Genomic DNA, 25,105 nt, shown 5'->3' with positions numbered 1-25,105 from the left:
CCCCCCCTCCCTTCCACTCACCTGTAGCTAATGCCAAGAGGGTATAACGTTACTGTTGTGAGTGCTCTCCTCAGTGAAACGCGTCACATGGTGCCGACTAATCAGTAAGCTGGAAGACATCCATATGAACTGGGAAATAATGGCGTCTTTGTTTCTGTAGGTCTCCCCCTGGCCTGGGCAACTGTGCCCTTGGATCTCTTCAGGAAGAACCCCTCAGGGAGGCAGAACTATGCACTGATCTGTGTACCTGGCAGCCCAGTGTCCGGATCTATCAGTGCTCAGGTGGGTCCCCATCAATGTACCTTTTTTATTGTGTATTTCTTTCTTTCTTTCATGGAATACAATGGAACATTCAGATACCAGAGGGTGTCGCTGCTATTTAATGTGTACCTGTTGCTGGCACACGAATGGCCTCGTTTACCAGGCAGTGCAAACTCCACTGTGGTGGCACCTTGGTTTGCATATGTGTGCCTAGATCTCCATGCCTGGGTTTGCTGGGTAAGATGACAGTGAATCTGAGGAGTGTTTGGGACAGGCAGATGGAGGGCTGAAGGGGGGTACTTCTTGGTAGAGGCAGAGCGGGTGCTCCAGTGCTTACTTAAGTGCAGCTGTGCAAAAGCGGAAAGTCATTTAGTAGAGATAGATTATTGGAAAGACATAAAGGGCTGGGAGGGAGCATTTCCTTGTCTCCTGGAGGAGCGCACAGTTCTTTCCACTCAGCACGTGCCCTAAGCTGTATGCAGGGAGCCCAAAGTGACAAATAATAATCAAGTGAAGATGGACCTTGTATATATCTATCCTGAATTCACGAGTATACAGCCTATCCGTTGGATTTGGTTCCTAGTTGATCAGATGCTTGCATGCCTGTAGATCAGTGCTGCCCCCAGTGCGGAGGGAGAATGTTATGTAGATGCTTTGATAATTGCCCATCGCATCAGAGTAGCCGCCATTTAGATTGGCGACTAAATACCACACCGGGGCATATGGCACCTATAGGCACAGGCACGTACACGTAAAATTCTGTTCTTATTACTCAATGATCATTACTCATCTACAAATATACATATACTCCCCTTCCAGCCGGAATACAGTGCACAGTCATGTTACTATGCATGTCCTAATCCGTACAGAAAAGGGAGTGCCAGTAACCATGCCATCAGCCTGAGACAGAGGCAAAGACCAGATGCTGCTATCGGATATCTGATACCTGTGCTTAATCTATTGTTCAGCGCAGGATAAGTGATACTCTGCAGCTTCCATGAATGCGCAGTAACACCAGGTGTTATGTATTACAGTAATGATGCACAACAAGAGGTGTGTTACTGTGCATTCTCCACGCATAGAGAAATCGTGCGTAATGATAGAGGGGGATATGTATCAAAGATTGGAGAAAGATAAAGTACCAACCAGTCCGCTCCTAGGGGGTAAATGTACTAAGAATCGTGTGTGGTCAGAGCTTAAACACGATCAGCTTCGCTGGGATATATGATCAAACACTCAAATTTACTAAGAAACGTGTTTTCTGATGGTGTATGCAATCCTGTTTAGTCTGTTTGTGCCAGTTTTCTTTTTTTTTATTTGTCAGTAAAAATAAAAGTTAGTGAGCAGCTGCTCCTGCCTGGCGCGGTGGGCGGAGACATACATCACTATTGCACTAACCATGCGAGTGACATTTATTCTGTGTTTATTTATTTAAGTTCTTATTCGTGGAACCCAATGAAGTGAAATCCTGGATTGTGCCGACACCAGTCCCTGCAAAGAAAGTAGAGAAGGACCGTACGGTCATGCCGTGTGGGACGGTCGTCACCACGGTAACTTCAGTCACCTCAAAGCCGCGGGCGGAAGGGAAGAGCCCGACTACGAGCTACACTGAGAAAGCGTCCGGTACGGTAGACAGTAAAGCGTTGTATAGGGAGCATTGGGCTGGGCAGACCAGTCCTTGTCCTGTAATCATCTCCTGTAGCCCATGAGGGGGCAGGAAAAGAAATTGATTTGATGATCGTTTATTTTTCCTTCCTTTGCTGCAATAGATTTATGGTGTCCATGTGTTAGATCTAATTCTTTTTATCCACTTCATATACCTGTAATGGTGCCAGTATTTCTCCTAATGCCCCAGGGGTGCTTAATATGTCTCTGGGTGCCAGTGTTCCTGGTGTGCAACTCATGGAACTTAAGAGAACATCTCTGAGCAGATCTATTTCCATCCATACTGTACATGTTAGGGTGGAATTCTCCTCCATCTCTCTTGTGACTGTATATAGGGGGTAACTCAGATCTGATCGTAGCTGTGCTAAATTTATCACATCTATGATCCGTTACTCTGACATGCGGTGCAACTTGTGCGGGTGTCACAGTAGGGATGGCCATCGGTGAGTTATCCATCGTATCGATGGATCATCTCAATGGTGTGAAACCATCGATGGTGACACTTACTTTTAGTATTGAGTGAGTCACCGGCCTAAGGGCCTGGAGGCGTGGCTTTGTGGGTGTCAGGGGGTGGAGTTATGCTCCGTGTCCCGGCAACCTGGAGAATTTTTTTAATTGATAGCTCTTTATCATTCATGGCGGGAAACCATCTGGTTCTCCCCCATCGATGGTAAAAGTAGTTACCATTGGTCATAGACCATAGATGACTTTAAATCATTGATGGTCCTCCCTATATCACAGGCGAACAGCAGCAGCCATAGGAATGCAGAGTCAGATGGAGACACAGGTGGGGATGAAGCGTCCAATGGTGGCGTCTAGTGAGACACTGGTAGTGTTGCAGCATGCAGTGACACTGACAGTTGGCACGTCAGCCCTTGCACACTCGGACGCAGGCTGCTACACCAGGGGAAGGGCTGACACTGCAATTTGCATATACTCGCAGCGTGACACCAGCAACAAATGCAGGGTCGGACTCAGCTGCATGTGTCTCTGTATCAGGCGTTTAGTTGCTTCTGTATAGTCCTTTTGCCGCTGGTCACCTCTATGTCCAACTTGCCATATGTAAAGTGAATGTCTCTCCTATTGATTGATAACTTTTACTGCTGTGTGATGTTGGTTCACAGCGATACCAGTTTTCTATGGTAGGTAAGAAGCCCAGAACTTAGATAAGTTTCTCCGTCCTGGAGATATCCAGACTTCTAATCTATATATACCTTCTGTGGCGGGAGTGTCCTGAACAAACGTTTACTTTCCTGTATAACCTGTTGCTCCCAGTTAGTCACTGTCAACGGTAGGCCACTTGCAGCATGCCAGCTGTTGTGGAGAAAAGCAAAGTTCTTGCATGCTGGGACTTGTAGTTCCACAGTCGATGGAGAGCTGAATACGGTGCGGGTGTTTCAGGTGCAATTTATATAGTACTGACAAAGCAACTCGGAGCTACAAGAGGTTGGGGGTTAAGTTACAATGGGGCAGTTGTTTGCAAATGTACTGATTTGCCCCCTAACCGATTTGCATTCTCCCCACAGAGTCACCGTCGAATACTCCCCCTAAAATAAAGGTGATTGAGAGAGACTTCTCGGTACAAGCCATCCCTTCCCAGAGCGGTCTGGTGAGCAAGGCGCTGTCCTCGTCGGATACAGGTGAAACATCCGGGACGTGGTCTTTGTGTCTGTTTACTACAGAAATCTTTTCTCATGCTATTGACATGTTCCTTGTTTTGCATCTCAGAGCTCCTGATGCTGAACGGCTCAGACCCGGTCGCAGAAGTCGCCATAAGACAGCTCAGAGAGTCCTCTAAACAGTCGCTAAAGTCTCCCCGGAAGAGCACCATCATTATATCCGGGATATCAAAGGCAAGTGCGCAGTCTTCCTGTGCATCTCCGTATATATGTGTGCAATGTTCCTGTGCATCTCCGTATATATGTATTGTATGAGTGTGTAATGTTCCTGTGCATCTCCGTATATATGTGTGCAATGTTCCTGTGCATCTCCGTATATATGTATTGTATGAGTGTGTAAAGTTCCTGTGCATCCCCAGATATATGTTTGCACTGTTCCTGTGCATCTCCGTATATATGTGTGCAATGTTCCTGTGCATCTCCGTATATATGTATTGTAGGAGTGTGTAATGTTCCTGTGCATCTCCAGATATATGTGTGCACTGTTCCTTTGCATCTCCGTATATATGTGTACTGTCCCTGTGCATCTCCGTATATGTGTGCAATGTTCCTGTGTATCTCCGTATATATGTATTGTATGAGTGTGTACTGTTCCTGTGCATCTCCAGATATGTGTGCACTGTTCCTGTGCATCTTCGTATATATGTGTACTGTTCCTGCGCATCTCCGTATATATGTGTGCAATGTTCCTGTGCATCTCCGTATATATGTATTGTATGAGTGTGTAATGTTCCTGTGCATCTTCAGCTGTATGTATTGTATGAGTGTGCAATGTTCCTGTGCATCTCCAGCTATATGTATTGTATGAGTGTGCAATGTTCCTGTGCATCTCCAGATCTATGTGTTCTATGAGTGTGCACTGTTCCCATGCATCTCCAGATATATGTATTGTATGAGTATGTAATGTTCCTGTGCATCTCCAGGTATGTCTTGTATGAGTGTGCAATGTTCCTGTGCATCTCCGGATATGTGTATTGTATGAGTGTGTAATGTTCCTGTGCATCTCCATATATATGTATTGTATGAGTGTGCAATGTTCCTGTGCATCTCCGGATATGTGTATTGTATGAGTGTGTAATGTTCCTGTGCATCTCCAGATATATGTATTGTATGAGTGTGTAATGTTCCTGTGCATCTCCAGATATATGTATTGTATGAGTGTGTCATGTTCCTGTGCATCTCCAGATATATGTATTGTATGAGTGTGTCATGTTCCTGTGCATCTCCAGATATATGTATTGTATGAGTGTGTAATGTTCCTGTGCATCTCCAGATATATGTATTGTATGAGTATGTAATGTTCCTGTGCATCTCCATGTATTGTATGAGTGTGTAATGTTCCTGTGCATCTCCAGATATATGTATTGTATGAGTGTGTAATGTTCCTGTGCATCTCCAGATATATGTATTGTATGAGTGTGTAATGTTCCTGTGCATCTCCAGATATATGTATTGTATGAGTGTGCAATGTTCCTGTGCATCTCCAGATATATGTATTGTATGAGTGTGCAGTGTTCCTGTGCATCTCCAGATATATGTATTGTATGAGTGTGTAATGTTCCTGTGCATCTCCAGATATATGTATTGTATGAGTGTGTCATGTTCCTGAGCATCTCCAGATATATGTATTGTATGAGTGTGTCATGTTCCTGTGCATCTCCAGATATATGTATTGTATGAGTGTGTAATGTTCCTGTGCATCTCCAGATATATGTCTTGTATGAGTGTGCAATGTTCCTGTGCATCTCCAGATATATGTATTGTATGAGTGTGCAATGTTCCTGTGCATCTCCAGATATATGTCTTGTATGAGTGTGTAATGTTCCTGTGCATCTCCAGATATATGTCTTGTATGAGTGTGTAATGTTCCTGTGCATCTCCAGATATATGTCTTGTATGAGTGTGTAATGTTCCTGTGCATCTCCAGATATATGTCTTGTATGAGTGTGCAGTGTTCCTGTGCATCTCCAGATATATGTATTGTATGAGTGTGCAATGTTCCTGTGCATCTCCAGATATATGTCCTGTATGAGTGTGTAATGTTCCTGTGCATCTCCAGATATATGTATTGTATGAGTATGTAATGTTCCTGTGCATCTCCAGATATATGTATTGTATGAGTGTGTAATGTTCCTGTGCATCTCCAGATATATGTATTGTATGAGTGTGTCATGTTCCTGTGCATCTCCAGATATATATATTGTATGAGTGTGTAATGTTCCTGTGCATCTCCAGATCTTTGTGTTCTATGAGTGTGCAGTGTTCCCATGCATCTCCAGATATATGTATTGTATGAGTGTGTAATGTTCCTGTGCATCTCCAGATATATGTATTGTATGAGTGTGTCATGTTCCTGTGCATCTCCAGATATATGTATTGTATGAGTGTGTCATGTTCCTGTGCATCTCCAGATATATGTATTGTATGAGTGTGTAATGTTCCTGTGCATCTCCAGATATATATATTGTATGAGTGTGTAATGTTCCTGTGCATCTCCAGATATATGTATTGTATGAGTGTGTCATGTTCCTGTGCATCTCCAGATATATGTATTGTATGAGTGTGTAATGTTCCTGTGCATCTCCAGATATATATATTGTATGAGTGTGTAATGTTCCTGTGCATCTCCAGATATATGTATTGTATGAGTGTGTAATGTTCCTGTGCATCTCCAGATATATATATTGTATGAGTGTGTAATGTTCCTGTGCATCTCCAGATATATGTATTGTATGAGTGTGTCATGTTCCTGTGCATCTCCAGATATATGTCTTGTATGAGTGTGTAATGTTCCTGTGCATCTCCAGATATATGTCTTGTATGAGTGTGTAATGTTCCTGTGCATCTCCAGATATATGTATTGTATGAGTGTGTCATGTTCCTGTGCATCTCCAGATATATGTATTGTATGAGTGTGCAATGTTCCTGTGCATCTCCAGATATATGTATTGTATGAGTGTGCAATGTTCCTGTGCATCTCCAGATATATGTATTGTATGAGTGTGTAATGTTCCTGTGCATCTCCAGATATATGTATTGTATGAGTGTGTAATGTTCCTGTGCATCTCCAGATATATGTATTGTATGAGTGTGTAATGTTCCTGTGCATCTCCAGATATATGTATTGTATGAGTGTGTAATGTTCCTGTGCATCTCCAGATATATGTATTGTATGAGTGTGTAATGTTCCTGTGCATCTCCAGATATATGTATTGTATGAGTGTGCAATGTTCCTGTGCATCTCCAGATATATGTATTGTATGAGTGTGTAATGTTCCTGTGCATCTCCAGATATATGTATTGTATGAGTGTGTAATTTTCCTGTGCATCTCCAGATATATGTCTTGTATGAGTGTGTAATGTTCCTGTGCATCTCCAGATATATGTATTGTATGAGTGTGTAATGTTCCTGTGCATCTCCAGATATATGTATTGTATGAGTGTGTAATGTTCCTGTGCATCTCCGGATATGTGTATTGTATGAGTGTGTAATGTTCCTGTGCATCTCCAGATATATGTATTGTATGAGTGTGTCATGTTCCTGTGCATCTCCAGATATATGTATTGTATGAGTGTGTAATGTTCCTGTGCATCTCCAGATATATGTATTGTATGAGTGTGTCATGTTCCTGTGCATCTCCAGATATGTCTTGTATGAGTGTGTAATGTTCCTGTGCATCTCCAGATATATATATTGTATGAGTGTGTAATGTTCCAGTGCATCTCCAGATATATATATTGTATGAGTGTGTAATGTTCCAGTGCATCTCCAGATATATGTCTTGTATGAGTGTGTAATGTTCCTGTGCATCTCCAGATATATGTATTGTATGAGTGTGCAGTGTTCCTGTGCATCTCCAGATATATGTCTTGTATGAGTGTGTAATGTTCCTGTGCATCTCCAGATATATGTCTTGTATGAGTGTGTAATGTTCCTGTGCATCTCCAGATATATGTATTGTATGAGTGTGTAATGTTCCTGTGCATCTCCAGCTATATGTATTGTATGAGTGTGTAATTTTCCTGTGCATCTCCATGTATTGTATGAGTGTGTAATGTTCCTGTGGATCTCCAGATATATATATTGTATGAGTGTGTAATGTTCCTGTGCATCTCCAGATATGTCTTGTATGAGTGTGTAATGTTCCAGTGCATCTCCATGTATTGTATGAGTGTTCAGATCACTGTATAATTAACATTTTTGTTCAATTATAACCTTTAAAGGCGGATAGATAGATAGATTGTGCAAGTAACATTTTGCAGTTCTATTATCTTTGTGTACTGGGCATTCTCTTTGGTAGCCTGTCAGTAGGTACTGTATAATCACCTATATAATAGTGGCCATGAATTAGGAGAGAGACTGCAGGACCATAGTGCATGACTAGATGGATTGGTGGAGAGGACGGTGTAATTACTGGTACGTTCGTCTCTAAGTATCACCAAGCAGAATATTTCCTGCAACATCCATCGCTCCCCTGATCTATACTAAATGTAGAAGAGGATTTACTGGCGTCTGGGTGAAGAATCTTTTGTAGACGCGCGTTTCGCTGAACTTTTTCCTGAACAAATTAATTGAGGCAATTAGATTGCACTGCATTTAACATCCATAAGCGGAATGATAGTATCACAGTGTGAGAGAAGGAGATGTACTAGGGGATGACTGATAAAAATAATAGTAATTAGAAAATAGTAATAGTAGTTCAAGAACAATAAGTGGGGGGGTGGGGATTATGAAACCTTCTAAAGAGGGTATGTTGCCGTAGCCACCAATCATTCCTGCAATAATTTTATAGAATGTTTTCGATAAATGAGTGTTAGACTCCGGTTGCCACTGGCAACAACTGCACTTGTCCTATTTGAAAGGTTTAATAAATCTCCCCCAAAATAAGAAAATAAAAGAACCTGAAATGTTATTGTTGAAGCACTGATTAAAGACAGTAAACCTTTGCCCCTGTCACGTTAAATGTGTATGCTTAGTAATGCCCCAACACGGGCAGCCGCCCAAGTATGGAAATACCAGTTTATATGTGAATGATACAACGTTCCGTTCCTGTAGGGAAACAATACCGGTTACTGAGCCCATGTCTAAAACACAACGCTCCTGTTTTTCCCCCAGACTCTGCTTACTCAGGACGACGAGGCTACAACCATGATGGATTACGCAGCCTCTATGGACATCACAACGAGCAGTAACGATGTCACCATGAAGACGGCGGATGAGAAATGCCTCCCGGCAGCAGCCGCTGTGAGCTCCGATGACGAGCTGCAGGATGCCTGGGAACAAGGCAGCCAGCTGGGGGAGTGGACTGGTAACGGCGTGGAGGGCCCGGACTCGGAGGCTGTATCCGTTAGTAACCTAAGTATCTCCGAAACAGGGAGCGTGAGGAAATCTAAAGGTCTGTGCTTGGCGCTGCACCTGCTGTGTTGAGCAGTAATTATTTATAACGAGCTGAAGCTAATGTACCATGTAGTAAGAATCTGATACCTCTCATCAGCACAAAACGCCATCTAATTATCACCAGACAAATGAGCTGATAACGCGTCGCCCTGGGCCCCCAGCCAGTGACGGGGCTGTTAGACTTTAGTCTTAGAAAATCTCCAAAGTTAAATTGTGATGTTTACATTTTGTAAACTCCTAGTGGTTGTGTTTGTTTTATTTTAACCCGTTTGATGCTGGATCCTTTTAAAGTGCGCTTTGTGGCCTGAACCAATGTTACTGAGAGTGCAGGCTGCTTATTCTCAAGGAAGTCATGATGTCCGTAAGGCATTAACCATATGTTGTTCCTCAGTGATGTCATTTCGTGAATTGATAGGCTGATTTCTTCTTCAGGGTCCATATAGGTATCCACAGGGATAACCTTAGGGTATGCTGGTGGAATCTAATTGTCGATTGCAATGACAGCATTACCATTAGACAATCCCAGGTGGGTGCCCAAGGTGCCAATTGGAAGATCACTATCCAGCCGGACTTCCCTCATAGTGAGCAGTGAACTAAGGCCAACAAAAGATGGCGTTTGCTTACGGAGCTTGTTAAACAGCTCCGTAGCTCTGTCACCAGAGCAGACAATGGGGGTGGCTGCTGCAAGTGCTGGTGACTGGAAAGCGGGCGATCTGTAAACACGCAGGAGTCACGATTTCCACATGTTTCATGGACAGAATCCGTTTGATAAATAGGCTCCTATTTTTTCTATGATTATCAATTGTCGATTATCTAAAAAATAGCAACACATTATTAACATTACATACGGTCACAAACACACCAAGAAGACTAAATAAGGGGTCTATGTAATGAGCCTTGAAGAGAGATAAAGTGGACGGAGATAAAGTAACAGACAATCAGCTCCTAACTGTCATTTCTTTTTCATCCACTAGGGGTCACTGGAGTACTCTTGGGGATATGGTCGGGGCGTAGCCGGGATAGGCACATATTTAAATATTTAAATTCGTAACTGTCCATCCCCTCCATACTCCCATAGAGACTTCAGTATTTTTCTGTGCCTCAGTCGGGAAGGTACAGTGGACGAAGTTCCACGGATTCTTCAATTTGCAGTTTTTTTCTCCTCAATCCCTTGTACCAGCCAATCCGCTCCTAACTGTCATTTTTCAAACACGGCCTGTAACATACAAGGTAGTTGCTGATTGGCTGGTACTTTATCTCTGTCCACTTTACCTCTCTCCAAGGTCTGAGTGTCTGGCCATGGTTTGGGCCAGACCTCAGGATGGGTTTGGCAGAATGGCTCTATATTATAAATCTTATTAGAAAGAACATTATTTTAATATATACTTTATAATATATTATCATTAAACACCTCCTGATCATTACAGCATGTTTTATAGCCGTATCCGTGATGTCTCCTGTATTACCTTTGTAATGAATGGCCCTGTTATATCATTTCTACAAAAGTAGGTAAACATTGTAATTTTCACCTACTTTTGTGGAAATTAAGGGATAATTAATAGACTCCTAAAAGTGTTTCTAATATAATCCAATTTGTTTTTTTCATCACTTCTGCCTCTGGGGTTTACTTTCAATTTATTTATTTTCATCTGCATCTGTTCCTTTTGGGTAGAAAGTTTCTTTTATTTTTATTTTTTACAAATTTTAATTGACGAGAAAATTCATTTTTTGTTTTCAGTTTCTCTGGTAAAATGACGCCTTTGTTTATATCTAAAATTAGGTATTTAAAATCTGTGGCTGTTGTTTCTGAGCGATCAGACTAAGGTAGTCCGTGACCGTTATCGTATATTCTGTGTGACCTAATCCGGGCCGTGCCTCTAACATACTCACTGGAGCATGCGGGGTGGGACTGTGCTGCATGGCTTGGCACGCAGATATTCCTAGACAGAACATCATTAGCTGCATGTTACTAGTCTGCATGTGGGATCACAACCCTGTAGCATTAATGTAACCACAACCCACAAATCTTATTATATCAGCTTGGAGAAATGTTAGTGATTTTTCACCTTTGTACAATTCCGTTGAGCCTCCCTCCCTCCCCGTGTGTCCCTTTCCCCTCCCTCCCCGTGTGTCCCTTTCCCCTCCCTCCCCGTGTGTCCCTTTCCCCCTCCCTCCCCGTGTGTCCCTTTCCGTCCCTTTCCCCTCCCTCCCCGTGTGTCCCTTTCCCCTCCCTCCCCGTGTGTCCCTTTCCCCTCCCTCCCCGTGTGTACCTTTCCCCTCCATCCCCCCCCTGTGTGTCCCTTTCCCCTCCATCCCCCCCCTGTGTGTCCCTTTCCCCTCCTCCCCCCCCTGTGTGTCCCTTTCCCTTTCCCCTCCACGCCCCCCCCCCCCGTGTGTCCCTTTCCCCTCCCTTCCTCCCCGTATGTTCCTTTCCCCTCCCTTCCTCCCCGTATGTCCCTTTCCCCTCCCTCCCCGTATGTCCCTTTCCCCTCCCTCCCTCCCTCCCCGTATGTCCCTTTCTCCTCCCTCCCTCCCCGTATGTCCCTTTCCCCTCCCTCCCTCCCCGTATGTCCCTTTCCCCTCCCTCCCCGTATGTCCCTTTCCCCTCCCTCCCTCCCCGTATGTCCCTTTCCCCTCCCTCCCCGTATGTCCCTTTCCCCTCCCTCCCCGTATGTCCCTTTCCCCTCCCTCCCCGTATGTCCCTTTCCCCTCCCTCCCCGTATGTCCCTTTCCCCTCCCTCCCCGTATGTCCCTTTCCCCTCCCTCCCTCCCCGTATGTCCCTTTCCCCTCCCTCCCCGTATGTCCCTTTCCCCTCCCTCCCTCCCCGTATGTCCCTTTCCCCTCCCTCCCTCCCCGTATGTCCCTTTCCCCTCCCTCCCCGTATGTCCCTTTCCCCTCCCTCCCCGTATGCTCCTCTCCCCTCCCTCCCCATGGGTCCCTTTCTTTTCCCTCCCCATATTTCCTTTTCCTCCCCATACATCCCTTTCCCTTTCCTCCTCATACATCCCTCTCCCCTCACTCCCCATATGTCCCTTTCATCCCCATATGCTCCTCTCCCCTCCCTCCCCATAGGTCCCTTTCTTTTCCCTCCCTATGGGTCCCTTTCCCTTCCCTCCCCATGAGTCCCCTTCCCTCCCCATGAGTCCCTTTCCCTTCCCTCCCATTGAGTCCCTTTCCCTTCCCTCCCCATGGGTCCCTTTTCCCTTCCCTCCCCCCTTCCCCATATGTCCCTTTCCCATCCCTCCCCATATGCCCCATACATATAGTGGGAAGGCTGCCTAGCACTCAGGGGTAATCCAGAGGTCTGGGGGCAGGACTGTAAATATTTAGGTTCTTGTCTCCTGCAGGAACCTGTCTCGCGTTGTGACCCTGTCATGGCTGACAGATGCCATGGCTACTATGGCTACTAAAAATCAAAATTCTTTTCGAGGGATTCCTAAACATAAGGGTTGATGTTTCAAGCAGTGAAAAGAGTGGAAAAGTGGATACATCAATGCCTCGGTCCTCAAGGCAGCCTAACAGTCCAGGTTTATAAGGATAGCCATACTTCTGCAAATATGGTATAATCAAACTGACTGAGGTTACTCGTAAAGTCACCTCTGCTTAAGCATGGATATCCTTAAAACCTGGACTGTTAGGGTGCCTTGAGGACGGAGTTTGGGAACCACTATTCTATTGTTGGCGGTTGGGGGCTGGCTGAAGTCACAGTAACTAGAGATCGGAAGACTGCTACAGACTCACACCCACAAATATAACAAATGAGAAATAATATTTGGGGGACATCCCTTGTAGTAGATCAACTAATCCCAAAAACAAGCTTAAATGGGGACAAATAAAAACTGCCAATGATAAAATTGGGAATAGAAATCCATTTAGATCAGTGGTTCCCAGCTCCAGTTCTCAAGTACCCCCAGCAGGTCATGTTTTCTGCATCTCTTTAATCATGCACAGATGAGTTGATCTATTTTGCTGGATCAGTGATAATCGCATCTGTTTCCACAGATAGACATCCTGAAAACATGACCTGTTGGGGGTACTTGAGGGCTAGATCAGAGAATCTATGATGTATCTATGTATAATTGTTTGGAGTACCCCGTTACCCTGCCGTGCTCTTTGTCTCCTACTTACACTCTGTAGAATGGAACATATGCTGTATTTCTTGGCTTAGCGTTAGATGTCCTGTATTCTGTGTGTGAGGCACGGGGCGGCTCGCCGACAGTCATTTTCTCTCTCTGCTTTAACCGCAGGTTGCTGTGGAAAGTGTTGGGGCAAAAAATAGGATTGACAGCTGCATGCTCCATTCTCATTTTCACTGTTACACGAGCTGGTTCTGGTCACAGCCGGCAGCGCTCAGATAAGCCGTCATATAGAAATATATGTCCGAGAGGTTTATTAGCGGAAAACAAAGACAGGGAAATAAGTGGCCGGTTCTGACCTGTAGGAGGCGCTGTAACGTGAAATGTAAATGTCTGTCCGCTCATCTCTCATCCATCATTTACGTGTTCCTTTCTCTCTATCGTCTCTCTTGCCATTTGTTCTGTTACCTTAAGAGGATCTTTTCACCAACTCCAATTAATTGCTTACAAAGTAAGTGGATGGATTTCCAACTTCATTGTATGTTCACAATTGCCAACTAGTAAGATATGTGCTGTAGCCCATAGCAACCAGTCAGGTGTGTGCTGTAACACATAGCAACCTGTATGTGCAGTGACCCTTAGCAGCCGGTCAGGCATTCATGAGTTATAGCCCATAGCAACTTGTCAAGTATGTGCACTGACCCATAGCAGCCAGTTAGGTATATATGTGCTGTAACCCTTAGCAGGCAGTCAGGTATGTTAGAGCTGTAGTCCATAGCAACCAGTCAGGTATGTGCAGTGACCCATAGCAGCCAGTTAGAGGTATATATGTGCTGTAACCCATAGCAACGTGTATTTGCAGTGACCCTTAGGAGCCAGTCGGGTTTGTATGTGCTGTAGCCCATAACAACCTGTCTGGTATGTGCAGTGACCCATAGCAGCCAGTTAGAGGTATATATGTGCTATAACCCATAGCAACATGTATTTGCAGTGACCCTTAGCAGCCAGTCGGGTTTGTATGTGCTGTAGCCCATAACAACCCGTCTGGTATGTGCAGTGACCCATAGCAGCCAGTTAGAGATATATATGTGCTGTAACCCATAGCAACATGTATGTGCAGTGACCCATAGCAGCCAGTTAGAGGTATATATGTGCTGTAACCCATAGCAACCTGTGTGTGCAGTGACCCTTAGCGGCCAGTCAGGTATGTATGTACTGTAGCCAATATTAACCTGTCAGGTATGTGATACAACTAATGGCAACCAGTCAGATGTATAGCCTCCAGTTCTGTTGTATATGAGGTGTGTATACTCCTGCGAGACACTGCCACGTGCCCAGCTAACTAGCACTGCCCTAGCAGCATTAGCCCCTTCCCAAATGATTGACCCCAGTGCTGGGCAGCCTGGCCTGGGTTGTACGGCCTTTATCTTCTCCCTCTGGTCCCCAGTATTGTGATCTGAATTTGTCATATTCCAAATCATAATAAACCCAACCCACATACTTATGCCAAAGGACAGCCACTGACTGACACTAACAGCAGCTGCCGGAACTTGGGAAAGGGCTTCAACATCTGTCTTTATTATTTTATTACCCAGTATTTGCTTCTATTATTGTCTGTACACGTGCCTGTACAGCTGTATGGGGGAGTTCCTGAAAACCGCCATACAGAAGGTGCACTGCACGTGCTGTGCAGCTTTATGTCATCGCCACCTGCTGTCTGTAATCAGTATTGCATGCCTGATCGCTATTGTACTAGCTTGTGACTCCTTAATGTGAGATGTTTGGATTTCTTTGCTTATACTCTAGATCAGGGGTGGCCAATAAGCGTCCCTCCAGCTGCTGTTGAACTACACATCCCAGCATGCCCTGCTGCAGTTTTTAGCTTGGCAAAATAGCGAACCTGTGGCAGGGCGTGCTGGCATGTGTAGTTCTACAATAGCTGGAGGGCTCACCCCTGCTTTAGATTATGAGGGCACATCAGTTTGTGCTATAAACTTCAACAGCCAATTGGGTAATAACGTTCACTGGGTCTAATGCATATTGTAATATTGAAAGATGACATTTGATTTGTATACCGATCTATTCAGTGTATTCGTGTACTAGACGCTAGATGGTACATACAGTAGGTTGTAGTAATGGGTTAGAACATAGATTATAGTAGTGTATATTATTGTATGCTGTCTGTACTGTATGTGTTGGGTTGGTTGTAATTCTTGCATGGTGTTAGGTAATGATATTAGCTGGCTGTATTGTCCTGGGGCCACTGACCTTTCTCATATCTATATATAAGAGTCTGTTATACCAGATATATTTATTAGACTGTTATTATGACAGTGTTATGAAGCCTACAAAAGTGGAGACCGTCCTTATTTTATAAGTGATCTAATAATCCTGAGAGTGTGTCAATGTGACCTCGTTGTCACTGCATTCTAGCACAGGTTGATGCAAAATGCAAATAGACTTTGTAATCTTCATAAATGTATACGTAGAGGTCGCACACCATGGGATAAGATGACGGAATTCACTAATCCTCTGTTACAACAAGTCCAGATCGTGCTTGCGACAATGCTACTGACCTCCATATGTGTCTACGTGTCTGTATCTCTCTTATATACAGCAGCTTGTAGTTTTGACTGTAAATGGTAACTGGTACGAGTATTTAACCGATATGCATAGGTGACGGCGTAATTTTGTAATGCAGCCAAAAAAATTACTAGGAGTGGGTGACATCAGCAATATTCTTTCTCTATCGTCCTAAGTGGATGCTGGGGTTCCTGAAAGGACCATGGGGAATAGCGGCTCCGCAGGAGACAGGGCACAAAAAAGTAAAGCTTTTACCAGATCAGGTGGTGTGCACTGGCTCCTCCCCCTATGACCCTCCTCCAGACTCCAGTTAGATTTTGTGCCCGAACGAGAAGGGTGCAATCTAGGTGGCTCTCCTAAAGAGCTGCTTAGAGAAAGTTTAGCTTAGGTTTTTTACTTTACAGTGAGTCCTGCTGGCAACAGGATCACTGCAACGAGGGACTTAGGGGAGAAGTAGTGAACTCACCTGCGTGCAGAGTGGATTTGCTGCTTGGCTACTGGACACTAGCTCCAGAGGGACGATCACAGGTACAGCCTGGATGGTCACCGGAGCCGCGCCGCCGGCCCCCTTGCAGACGCTGAAGAGAGAAGAGGTCCAAAATCGGCGGCTGAAGACTCCTGAGTCTTCATAAAGGTAGCGCACAGCACTGCAGCTGTGCGCCATTTTCCTCTCAGCACACTTCACACAACAGTCACTGAGGGTGCAGAGCGCTGGGGGGGGCGCTCTGAGAGGCAAATAAAAACCTTATTAGAGGCAAAAAATACCTCACATATAGCCCACAGAGGCTATATGGAGATATTTAACCCCTGCCTAACTTCAAAAATAGCGGGAGACGAGGCCGCCGAAAAAGGGGCGGGGCCTATCTCCTCAGCACACAGCGCCATTTTCTCTCACAGAAAAGCTGGAGAGAAGGCTCCCAGGCTCTCCCCTGCACTGCACTACAGAAACAGGGTTAAAACAGAGAGGGGGGGCACTGATTTTGGCGATATTGTATATATATAAAAGATGCTATAAGGGAGAAACACTTATATAAGGTTGTCCCTATATAATTATAGCGTTTTTGGTGTGTGCTGGCAGACTCTCCCTCTGTCTCCCCAAAGGGCTAGTGGGTCCTGTCCTCTGTCAGAGCATTCCCGGTGTGTGTGCTGTGTGTCGGTACGTGTGTGTCGACATGTATGAGGACGATGTTGGTGAGGAGGCGGAGAAATTGCCTGTAATGGTGATGTCACTCTCTAGGGAGTCGACACCGGAATGGATGGCTTATTTAGAGAATTACGTGAGAATGTCAACACGCTGCAAGGTCGGTTGACGACATGAGACGGCCGACAATCTATTAGGACCGGTCCAGGCGTCTCAGAAACACCGTCAGGGGTTTTAAAAAACGCCCATTTACCTCAGTCGGTCGACACGGACACTGAATACAGTGTCGACGGTGAATAAACAAACGTATTTCTCATTAGGGCCACACGTTAAGGGCAATGAAGGAGGTGTTACGTGTTTCTGATACTACAAGTACCACAAGAAAGGGTATTATGTGGGAGTGAAAAAACTACCTGTAGTTTTTCCTGAATCAGATAAAATAAAATGAAGTGTGTGATGATGCGTAGGGTTACCCCGATAGCAAATATTGGCGTTATACCCTTTCCCGCCAGAAATTAGGGTACGTTGGGAAACACCCCTTAGGGTGATAAGGCGCTCACACGCTTATCAAGTGGCGTTACCGTCTCCAGATACGGCCGCCCTCAAGGAGCCAGCTGATAGGAAGCTGGAAAAATATCCTAAAAAGTATATACACACATACGGTGGTTATACTGCGACCAGCGATCGCCATCAGCCTGGAGATGCAGTGCTGGGTTGGCTTGGTCGGATTCCCTGACTGAAAATATTTTATTCATGTAGAGCATTTAATAGGATGCATTCTATATATATGTATGTGAGATGCACAGAGGGATATTTGCTCTCTGGCATCAAGATAAGTGCGTTGTCCATATCTCCCAGAAGATGTCAGGGACACGACAGTGGTCAGGTGATACAGATCCCATACGGCAGATGGAAGTATTGCTGTATAAAGGGAAGGAGTTATTTGGGGGTCGGTCCATCGGACCTGGGGACCACAGCAACAGCTGGGAAATCCAACCTTTTTTACCCCAAGTTACATCTCAGCTAAAAAAGACACCGTCTTTTCAGCCTCAATCTTTCCTTTCCCATGAGGGCATGCAGGCAAAAGGCCAGTCATATCTGCCCAGACATAGAGGTAAGGGAAGTAGACTGCAGCAGGCAGCCCTTTCCCAGGAAAAGAAGCCCTCCACCGCGTCTGCCAAGTCCTCAGCATGACGCTGGGGCCGTGCAAGCGGACTCAAGGTGGGGGGGTAGTCTCAAGAGTCTCAGGGCGCAGTGGGATCACTCGCAAGTTGACCCCTAGATCGTACGAGTATTATCCCAGGGGTAAAGATTGGAGAGTCGAGACATCTTCTCCTCGCAGCTTCCTGAAGTCTGCTTTACCAACGGCTCCCTCCGACAGGGAGGCAGCATTGGAAACAATTCACAAGCTGTATATCCAGCAGGTGATAATCAAAGTACCCCTCCTACGACAAGGAAAAGGGTATTATTTTTCCACACTATATTGTGGTACTGAAGCCAGACGGCTTGGTGACACATAGTCTAAATCTAAAATGTTTTGAACACTTACATAAAAGGTTCAAATCGAGATAAAGTCACTCAGAGCAGTGATAGCGAACCGGAAAAAAGGGGACTATATGGTGTCCCTGGACATCAAGGATTACCTCCATGTCCAAAATTTGTCCTTCTCATCAAGGGTACCTCTGGTTCGTGGTACAGAACTGTCAATATCAGTTTCAGACGATGCCGTTTGAATTATCCACGGCACCCCGGGCCTTTTTACCAAGGTAATGGCCGAAAAGATGTTTCTTCAAAGAAAAGGCATCTAAATTATCCCTTACTTGCACGACCTAAAAAGGGCAAGTTCCAGAGAACAGTTGGAGGTCGGAAGAGCACTATCTAAAGTAGTTCTTCGACGGCACGACTGGATTCTAAATATTCCAAGAATCGCAGCTGTTTTCCGACGATACGTCTGCTGTTCCTAGGGATGATTCTGGACACGGTTCAGAAAAAGGTTTTTCTTCCCGAGGAAAAAGCCAAGGAGTTATCCGACCTGTCAGGAACCTCCTAAAACCAGGAAAGGTGTCTGTACATCAATGCACAAGAGTCCTGGGAAAAATGGTGGCTTTTTACGAAGCAATTCCATTCGGCAGATTCCATGCAAGAATTTTCCAAAGGGATCTGTTGGACAAATGGTCAGGGTCGCATCCTCAGATGCACCTGCGAATAACCCTGTCGCCAAGGACAAGGGTATATCTTCTGTGGTGGTTGCAAAAGGCTCATCTATTGGAGGGCCGCAGATTCGGCATACAGGATTTGATCCTGGTGACCACGGACGCCAGCCTGAGAGGTTGGGGAGCAGTCACACAAGGAAGAAACTTCCAGGGGGTATGGACGAACTTGGAAAAGTCTATTCACATAAACATTCTGGTACTAAGAGCAATCTAAAATGCTCTAAGCCAGGCGGAACCACTCCTGCAAGGAAAACCGGTGTTGATTCAGTCGGACAACATCACGGCGGTCGCCCATGTAAACAGACAGGGCGGCACAAGAAGCAGGAGTGCAATGGCAGAAGCTGCCAAGATTCTTCGCTGGGCGGAGAATCACGTAATAGCACTGTCAGCAGTGTTCTTCCCGGGCGTGGACAACTGGGAAGCAGACTTCCTCAGCAGACACGATATACACCCGGGAGAGGGGGGTCTTCATCCAGAAGTCTTCCACATGCTAATAAACTGTTGGGAAAGACCAATGGTAGACATGATGGCGTCTCGCCTCAACAAGAAACTGGACAAGTATTGCGCCAGGTCAAGAGATCCACAGGCAATAGCTGTGGACGCACTGGTAACACCTTGGGTGTACAAATCAGTATATGTGTTTCCTCCTCTGCCTCTCATACCAAAGGTATTGAAGATTATACGGTGAGGAGGAGTAAGAAATACTAGTGGCTCCGGATTGGCCAAGAAGGACTTGGTACCCGGAACTTCAAGAGTTGGTCACGGACGACCCGTGCCCTCTACTTCTGAGAAGGGACCTGCTACAACAGGGTCCCTGTCTCTTTCAAGACTTACCGCGGCTGCGTTTGACGGCATGGCGGTTGAACGCCAGATCCTAAAAGGGAAAGGCATTCCAGAAGAAGTCATTCCTACCTTGATTAAGGCAAGGAAGGAAGTCACCGCGAAACATTATCACCGCATTTGGCGAAAATATGTCGCGTGGTGCGAGGATCGGAGTGTTCCGACGGAGGAATTTCAACTGGGTCGTTTCCTACATTTCCTACAATCAGGATTGTCTAGGGGTCTCAAATTGAGATCTATTAAGGTTCAAATTTCGGCCCTGTCAATATTCTTCCAAAAAGAATTGGCCTCAGTTCCTGAGGTACAGACTTTTGTTAAAGGAGTACTGCATATACAGCCTCCTGTGGTGCCTCCGGTGGCACCGTGGGATCTAAATGTAGTTTTAGATTTCCTCAAATCCCATTGGTTTGAACCATTGAAAAAGGTGGATTTTAAATATCTCACATGGAAAGTGACTATGTTACTGGCCCTGGCTTCCGCCAGGAGAGTATCTGAATTGGCGGCTTTATCTTATAAAAGCCCTTATCTAATCTTCCATTCGGATAGGGCAGAACTGAGGACTCGTCCGCATTTTCTCCCTAAGGTGGTATCAGCGTTTCACCTGAACCAACCTATTGTGGTGCCTGCGGCCACTGGCGACTTGGAGGACTCCAAGTTGTTGGACGTTGTCAGAGCCTTAAAAATATACATTTCAAGGACGGCTGAAGTCAGAAAATCTGACTCGCTGTTGATACTATATGCACCCAACAAGTTGGGTGCCCCTGCTTCTAAGCAGACGATTGCTCGTTGGATTTGTAACACAATTCAACTTGCTCATTCTGTGGCAGGCCTGCCACAGCCTAAATCTGTTAAGGCCCATTCCACAAGGAAGGTGGGCTCATCTTGGGCGGCTGCCCGAGGGGTCTCGGCATTACAATTCTGCCGAGCAGCTACGTGGTCGGGGGAAAACACGTTTGTAAAATTCTACAAATTTGATACCCTGGCAAAAGAGGACTTGGAATTCTCTCATTCGGTGCTGCAGAGTCATCCGCACTCTCCCGCCCGTTTGGGAGCTTTGGTATAATCCCCATGGTCCTTTCAGGAACCCCAGCATCCACTTAGGACGATAGAGAAAATAAGAATTTACTTACCGATAATTCTATTTCTCGGAGTCCGTAGTGGATGCTGGGCGCCCATCCCAAGTGCGGATTATCTGCAATACTGTACATAGTTATTGTTAACAAATTCGGGTTATATTGTTAAGGAGCCATCTTTAAGAGGCTCTTTCTGTTATCATACTGTTAACTGGGTTTAGATCACAAGTTGTACGGTGTGATTGGTGTGGCTGGTATGAGTCTTACCCGGGATTCAAATTGCCTCCCTTATTGTGTACGCTCGTCCGGGCACAGTACCTAACTGGAGTCTGGAGGAGGGTCATAGGGGGAGGAGCCAGTGCACACCACCTGATCTGGTAAAAGCTTTACTTTTTTGTGCCCTGTCTCCTGCGGAGCCGCTATTCCCCATGGTCCTTTCAGGAACCCCAGCATCCACTACGGACTCCGAGAAATAGAATTATCGGTAAGTAAATTCTTATTATTACTTTTTTTGGGGGGGGGGGGGGTGCTTGGAGAGAGAGAAAGTACCAACCAATTAGCTTCTGTCAATTTACAGACTGCGTTTGAAAAATGACAGGAGATGATTGGGGGAGAATGGTCAAAGCTTGGAGGTAGATAAAGGGGTTTATTTATGAAGCTGTGAAAAGTGTGGAGAAGTGAGCCGGTGGAGAAGTTGCCCACGGCGACCAATAAGCATTGATGTAACATTTATAATTTGCATACTATAAAATTATACAGAGCAGCTGATTGGTTGCCGTGGCTCACTTCTCCACTCTTTTCACTGCTTCATGAATAGACCCCAAAGTACCAACCAATCAGTTCTTGTCATTTTCAAACACAGCTTGTAACATGACAGTTAGGAGCTGATTGGCTGGTACTTGATCTCCTCCCACTTTATTTGTCTCCAAAGTTTGATAAATCTCCCCCCTTGGTGTGCTAAACAAATATTAGTGAGCAAGCAGTGCATCTGTTTCACGCTTTAGTGATGCCACTGGCTCCTAGTCAATTGGTTCCCGCTGTCTTGTGCTGCAGCGTCTTGTGAGCTCTTGCAAATAAATGGTGGAGACAATAGGCTTTGTAATACCAATGTACCATTATTCCTCTGAGACTAACCTCCCATTCTCTGCAGGTGGATTTTTACGCAAAGGAGCAAAGCTATTTTTCCGGCGAAGGCACCAGCAAAAAGACCCCACCATGAGCCAGTCTCACAACGACCTGGTTTACTTGAGAGAATCTGAGTCGGCAGAGCCTCGCAAGAAGGGTGCGACGCTGTCCCGGCTGCTGAACAGGAAGCGCCTCTTAAAAACTAAAAACAAAAATAAACTGCTGAGCAAGCCTCCCGAGTCGGAGAATGAATGACCGGGCCAGGCCCGAGACTGGACGGGACAGGCGCTTGTGCATGAGGAAACCCCTGTATGGAACATGGCGGGGCCAGAGTAGCGGCCTATCGATTTTATCCCTCATGAACTCAAGTGAAATTATAAAAACTGTCTTTTTTTTGCTCTTCTAGCTCAACACTGTGACATTTTAGGAGTCTGTTAAATTGTGCCCGTCGCCGACGCACATTTGAGGCAGCCTCCGTTCACTACTAAGCTGTGACGACACTGAGGTGCAAAATGGAGGCTGCCGTCTTGTGGACTGCACCAAGGGTCCAGCATATCCATTCACTATGAAGTCACTGGTTTGTAGTGAATCGATAGGCCAGCCGCCTCCTCATGAACAATGTTCTCGGTCCACAAAATGGCTGCCGCAGAAGTGTGTGTGTAGGGACGGGTACATTGTAAAACATAGGAAGTGTGTTTGCTTTTTGGCACGGGCCTCTGAGATCTGCATGGATGGTTGGCCTATTAGCACAGTTTAATAGCAATACATGAATTGCGGTCCGGCGTTACCGCCAGTAACCCCTGGTGTGGAGAGCCGGTCCCTATGAATGCGGCACAGAGCCATTCATCCCTGTAATGGATGCAGTTGTGTAGTGGCGGTCCATCCTGAACACTAATGACCTATTAGGCACAGAGAGCTTTATCTATAGATTTACGCAGTATTGCGGTCTTGCGCTGTTCGCGCTCGTGTCCGTTCAACAAGTGATACATAATAATGCCTCTGGGCCATAAGCGTTTAAAATGTGAAAGGAAAAAAAACAATGTACTAAATATATGTATATATTAGGATATATAGAGAGAGCTATAGCATCTTAAATCAAAATATGGATCCGCTTTCATGTTTAGCCTTACTGAATACACAACAACCTTTTTTTTCCTGAGAAATAGCGCTTTATATATGTATAGAAAAATATATATATTTTATGGACAAGTAAAGGGGGCGCACCCTTGAAATAAAATATGCAAACCCCCGGTAGGAGGAACAATGTTTTTACATTTCTCATAGTCACCGTGTTCTGTTTTTGATTTTGTTTTTTTGCTGTTGGTGTACTTGGTTCTTGCGGAGCTGCAGCTGATGAGACTCTAAAGATGGTTATTTATTAACATTGCGCTTTAGTGCAAGATTGCACTTAAACATAGCAAAGCAATAAGACCTTTGCTTTCATTTGTCCAATGTGCACTAGGCAGATGAAAGCTTTTCTCTGATTGGTCGCTCTAGTTTAATGCAAATTTGCGCTTGAAAATGAAATGTCTGGAAATAATGCTCTGTGCAAACTATAATTTACTTGACCACCTGCTAAAAACATTTTCCTATACGTGGGTATTTATAAATGCATGTCTTTATAACACAGGTCTTTAACCAAAATGGCAGCCATCAGGTTGTTCAATTCTCTTGGTGCAGCTCTCCACAAAGCCACGTGTAATTGACCGCATTTGGTTACGATGGTGCTAACCATACACCACATAGGACAAGGAAAATTTGCCATTTTAAAAGTAATTATTATAAATTCTCTCAGAATGTTACTCTGAAGAGCATTTCTTTCCATGCTGTAATATTTTATTATAATCAAGAAAATGCAGATTGTGCTGTAACCCATAGCAACCAGGCATGCAGGATAACATCACACATTTTATTTGGGAGACTCCTGTCTCAGGCTGGGTCACATGTCCATATTACAGTGCTGTGCTGGTGACACCGAGCAGTGATTGGGCGACGCCGTTTCTTAGGGGTCTATTCATGAAGCAGTGAAAACTGTGGAGAAGTGAGCCAGTGGCGAAGAACCAATCAGCATTGAAGTAACATTTAGAATTTGCATACTATAAAATTAGATAAAGCAGCTGATTGGTTGCCATGACCAACTTCTCCACTGGCTCACTTCTGCACTATTATCACTGCTTAGTACATGTCCACCTGAATCTCCTAGGAAACACATTGGCTTTTAAAAGATGCGCTCAGCACTTCCATTCAGCTTACGTTGGTATAGCTGAGCTGCTGCAGTTACTATGGTTACAGCACATGTTCTGTCATATGCACCATGTTATTTCCTATATTGCAAACAACAGCAGCTAATACAAGTCAGGTTAAATAGGACACACAAACACACCTACCTACCTACCTGTATGTGGTTGCATCACTCAAGTAAATGAGCCTTATGTCTGTTTGTGGCTAGGTATTGGCCTCCTGACACCTTTACTAAAATGCATCACTGGCTTCTTTCTGTGCTTTTCAGCCATGTATTATTTGTCAGTCTGGTTTATATTATACTCATTGTCCTGGGATAGAACACACAGCTGTGCTCTCTGCCTTGTATATAAAGCAGGCTGTGTTATATCACAGAATAATAGATATAAATAACTGCCTACTATACCAAATGAACGCATTACATCTAGTAAAAGCTGTAGGAGTATGCAGGCAAGTCCACAAATGAACGTAATCTAAAGGTGCATCAGTCCAAATAATCTATATTGATTTCTTTCATTTGTCGCTATAGTTCTTTTAATTAGATTGATAAAATAAAAATGTGTTGCTCTACTTTTGACATTTAATGACTTCAGAAGTCTTCTAAAGATCAAATAGATGCACATAAATAAATATATATATATATATATATATATATATATATATATATATATATAATCTCTATCAATCATTATTATTATTTTTTTGTTGAGGAAATCTTGCCTGTAGTCATTGGATTATTCTACTTTAGAATTTTACAGCAACCTCAATAAGCCATGCGCTAATGGTCTACTGTGAACTATTCTAAGTCA

At 44.7% G+C, this 25,105-nt stretch overlaps 1 protein-coding gene across 2 annotated transcripts in view; it reads left to right on the top strand.

Annotated features, from left to right (window-relative positions):
- Nucleotides 1-24,866, top strand: part of C2CD2 (C2 calcium dependent domain containing 2) — an 83,324-nt gene extending 58,458 nt beyond the window's left edge. For both annotated transcript variants that reach the window (XM_063956684.1, XM_063956685.1), the window contains exons 10-15: nt 161-282; nt 1,698-1,884; nt 3,453-3,566; nt 3,655-3,779; nt 8,722-9,001; nt 22,081-24,866. In XM_063956684.1, coding sequence (XP_063812754.1) covers nt 161-282; nt 1,698-1,884; nt 3,453-3,566; nt 3,655-3,779; nt 8,722-9,001; nt 22,081-22,310 — 1,058 coding nt within the window. In that variant the 3' untranslated portion in view covers nt 22,311-24,866. The remainder of the gene's footprint in view (nt 1-160; nt 283-1,697; nt 1,885-3,452; nt 3,567-3,654; nt 3,780-8,721; nt 9,002-22,080) is intronic.
- The last annotated feature ends 239 nt before the right edge of the window (nt 24,867-25,105 follow it).

Source organism: Pseudophryne corroboree, chromosome 2 (assembly GCF_028390025.1).
Source record: "Pseudophryne corroboree isolate aPseCor3 chromosome 2, aPseCor3.hap2, whole genome shotgun sequence".
Classification (NCBI taxonomy): Eukaryota; Metazoa; Chordata; class Amphibia; order Anura; family Myobatrachidae; genus Pseudophryne; species Pseudophryne corroboree.
This window is presented reverse-complemented; position numbering and strand designations above follow the sequence as displayed.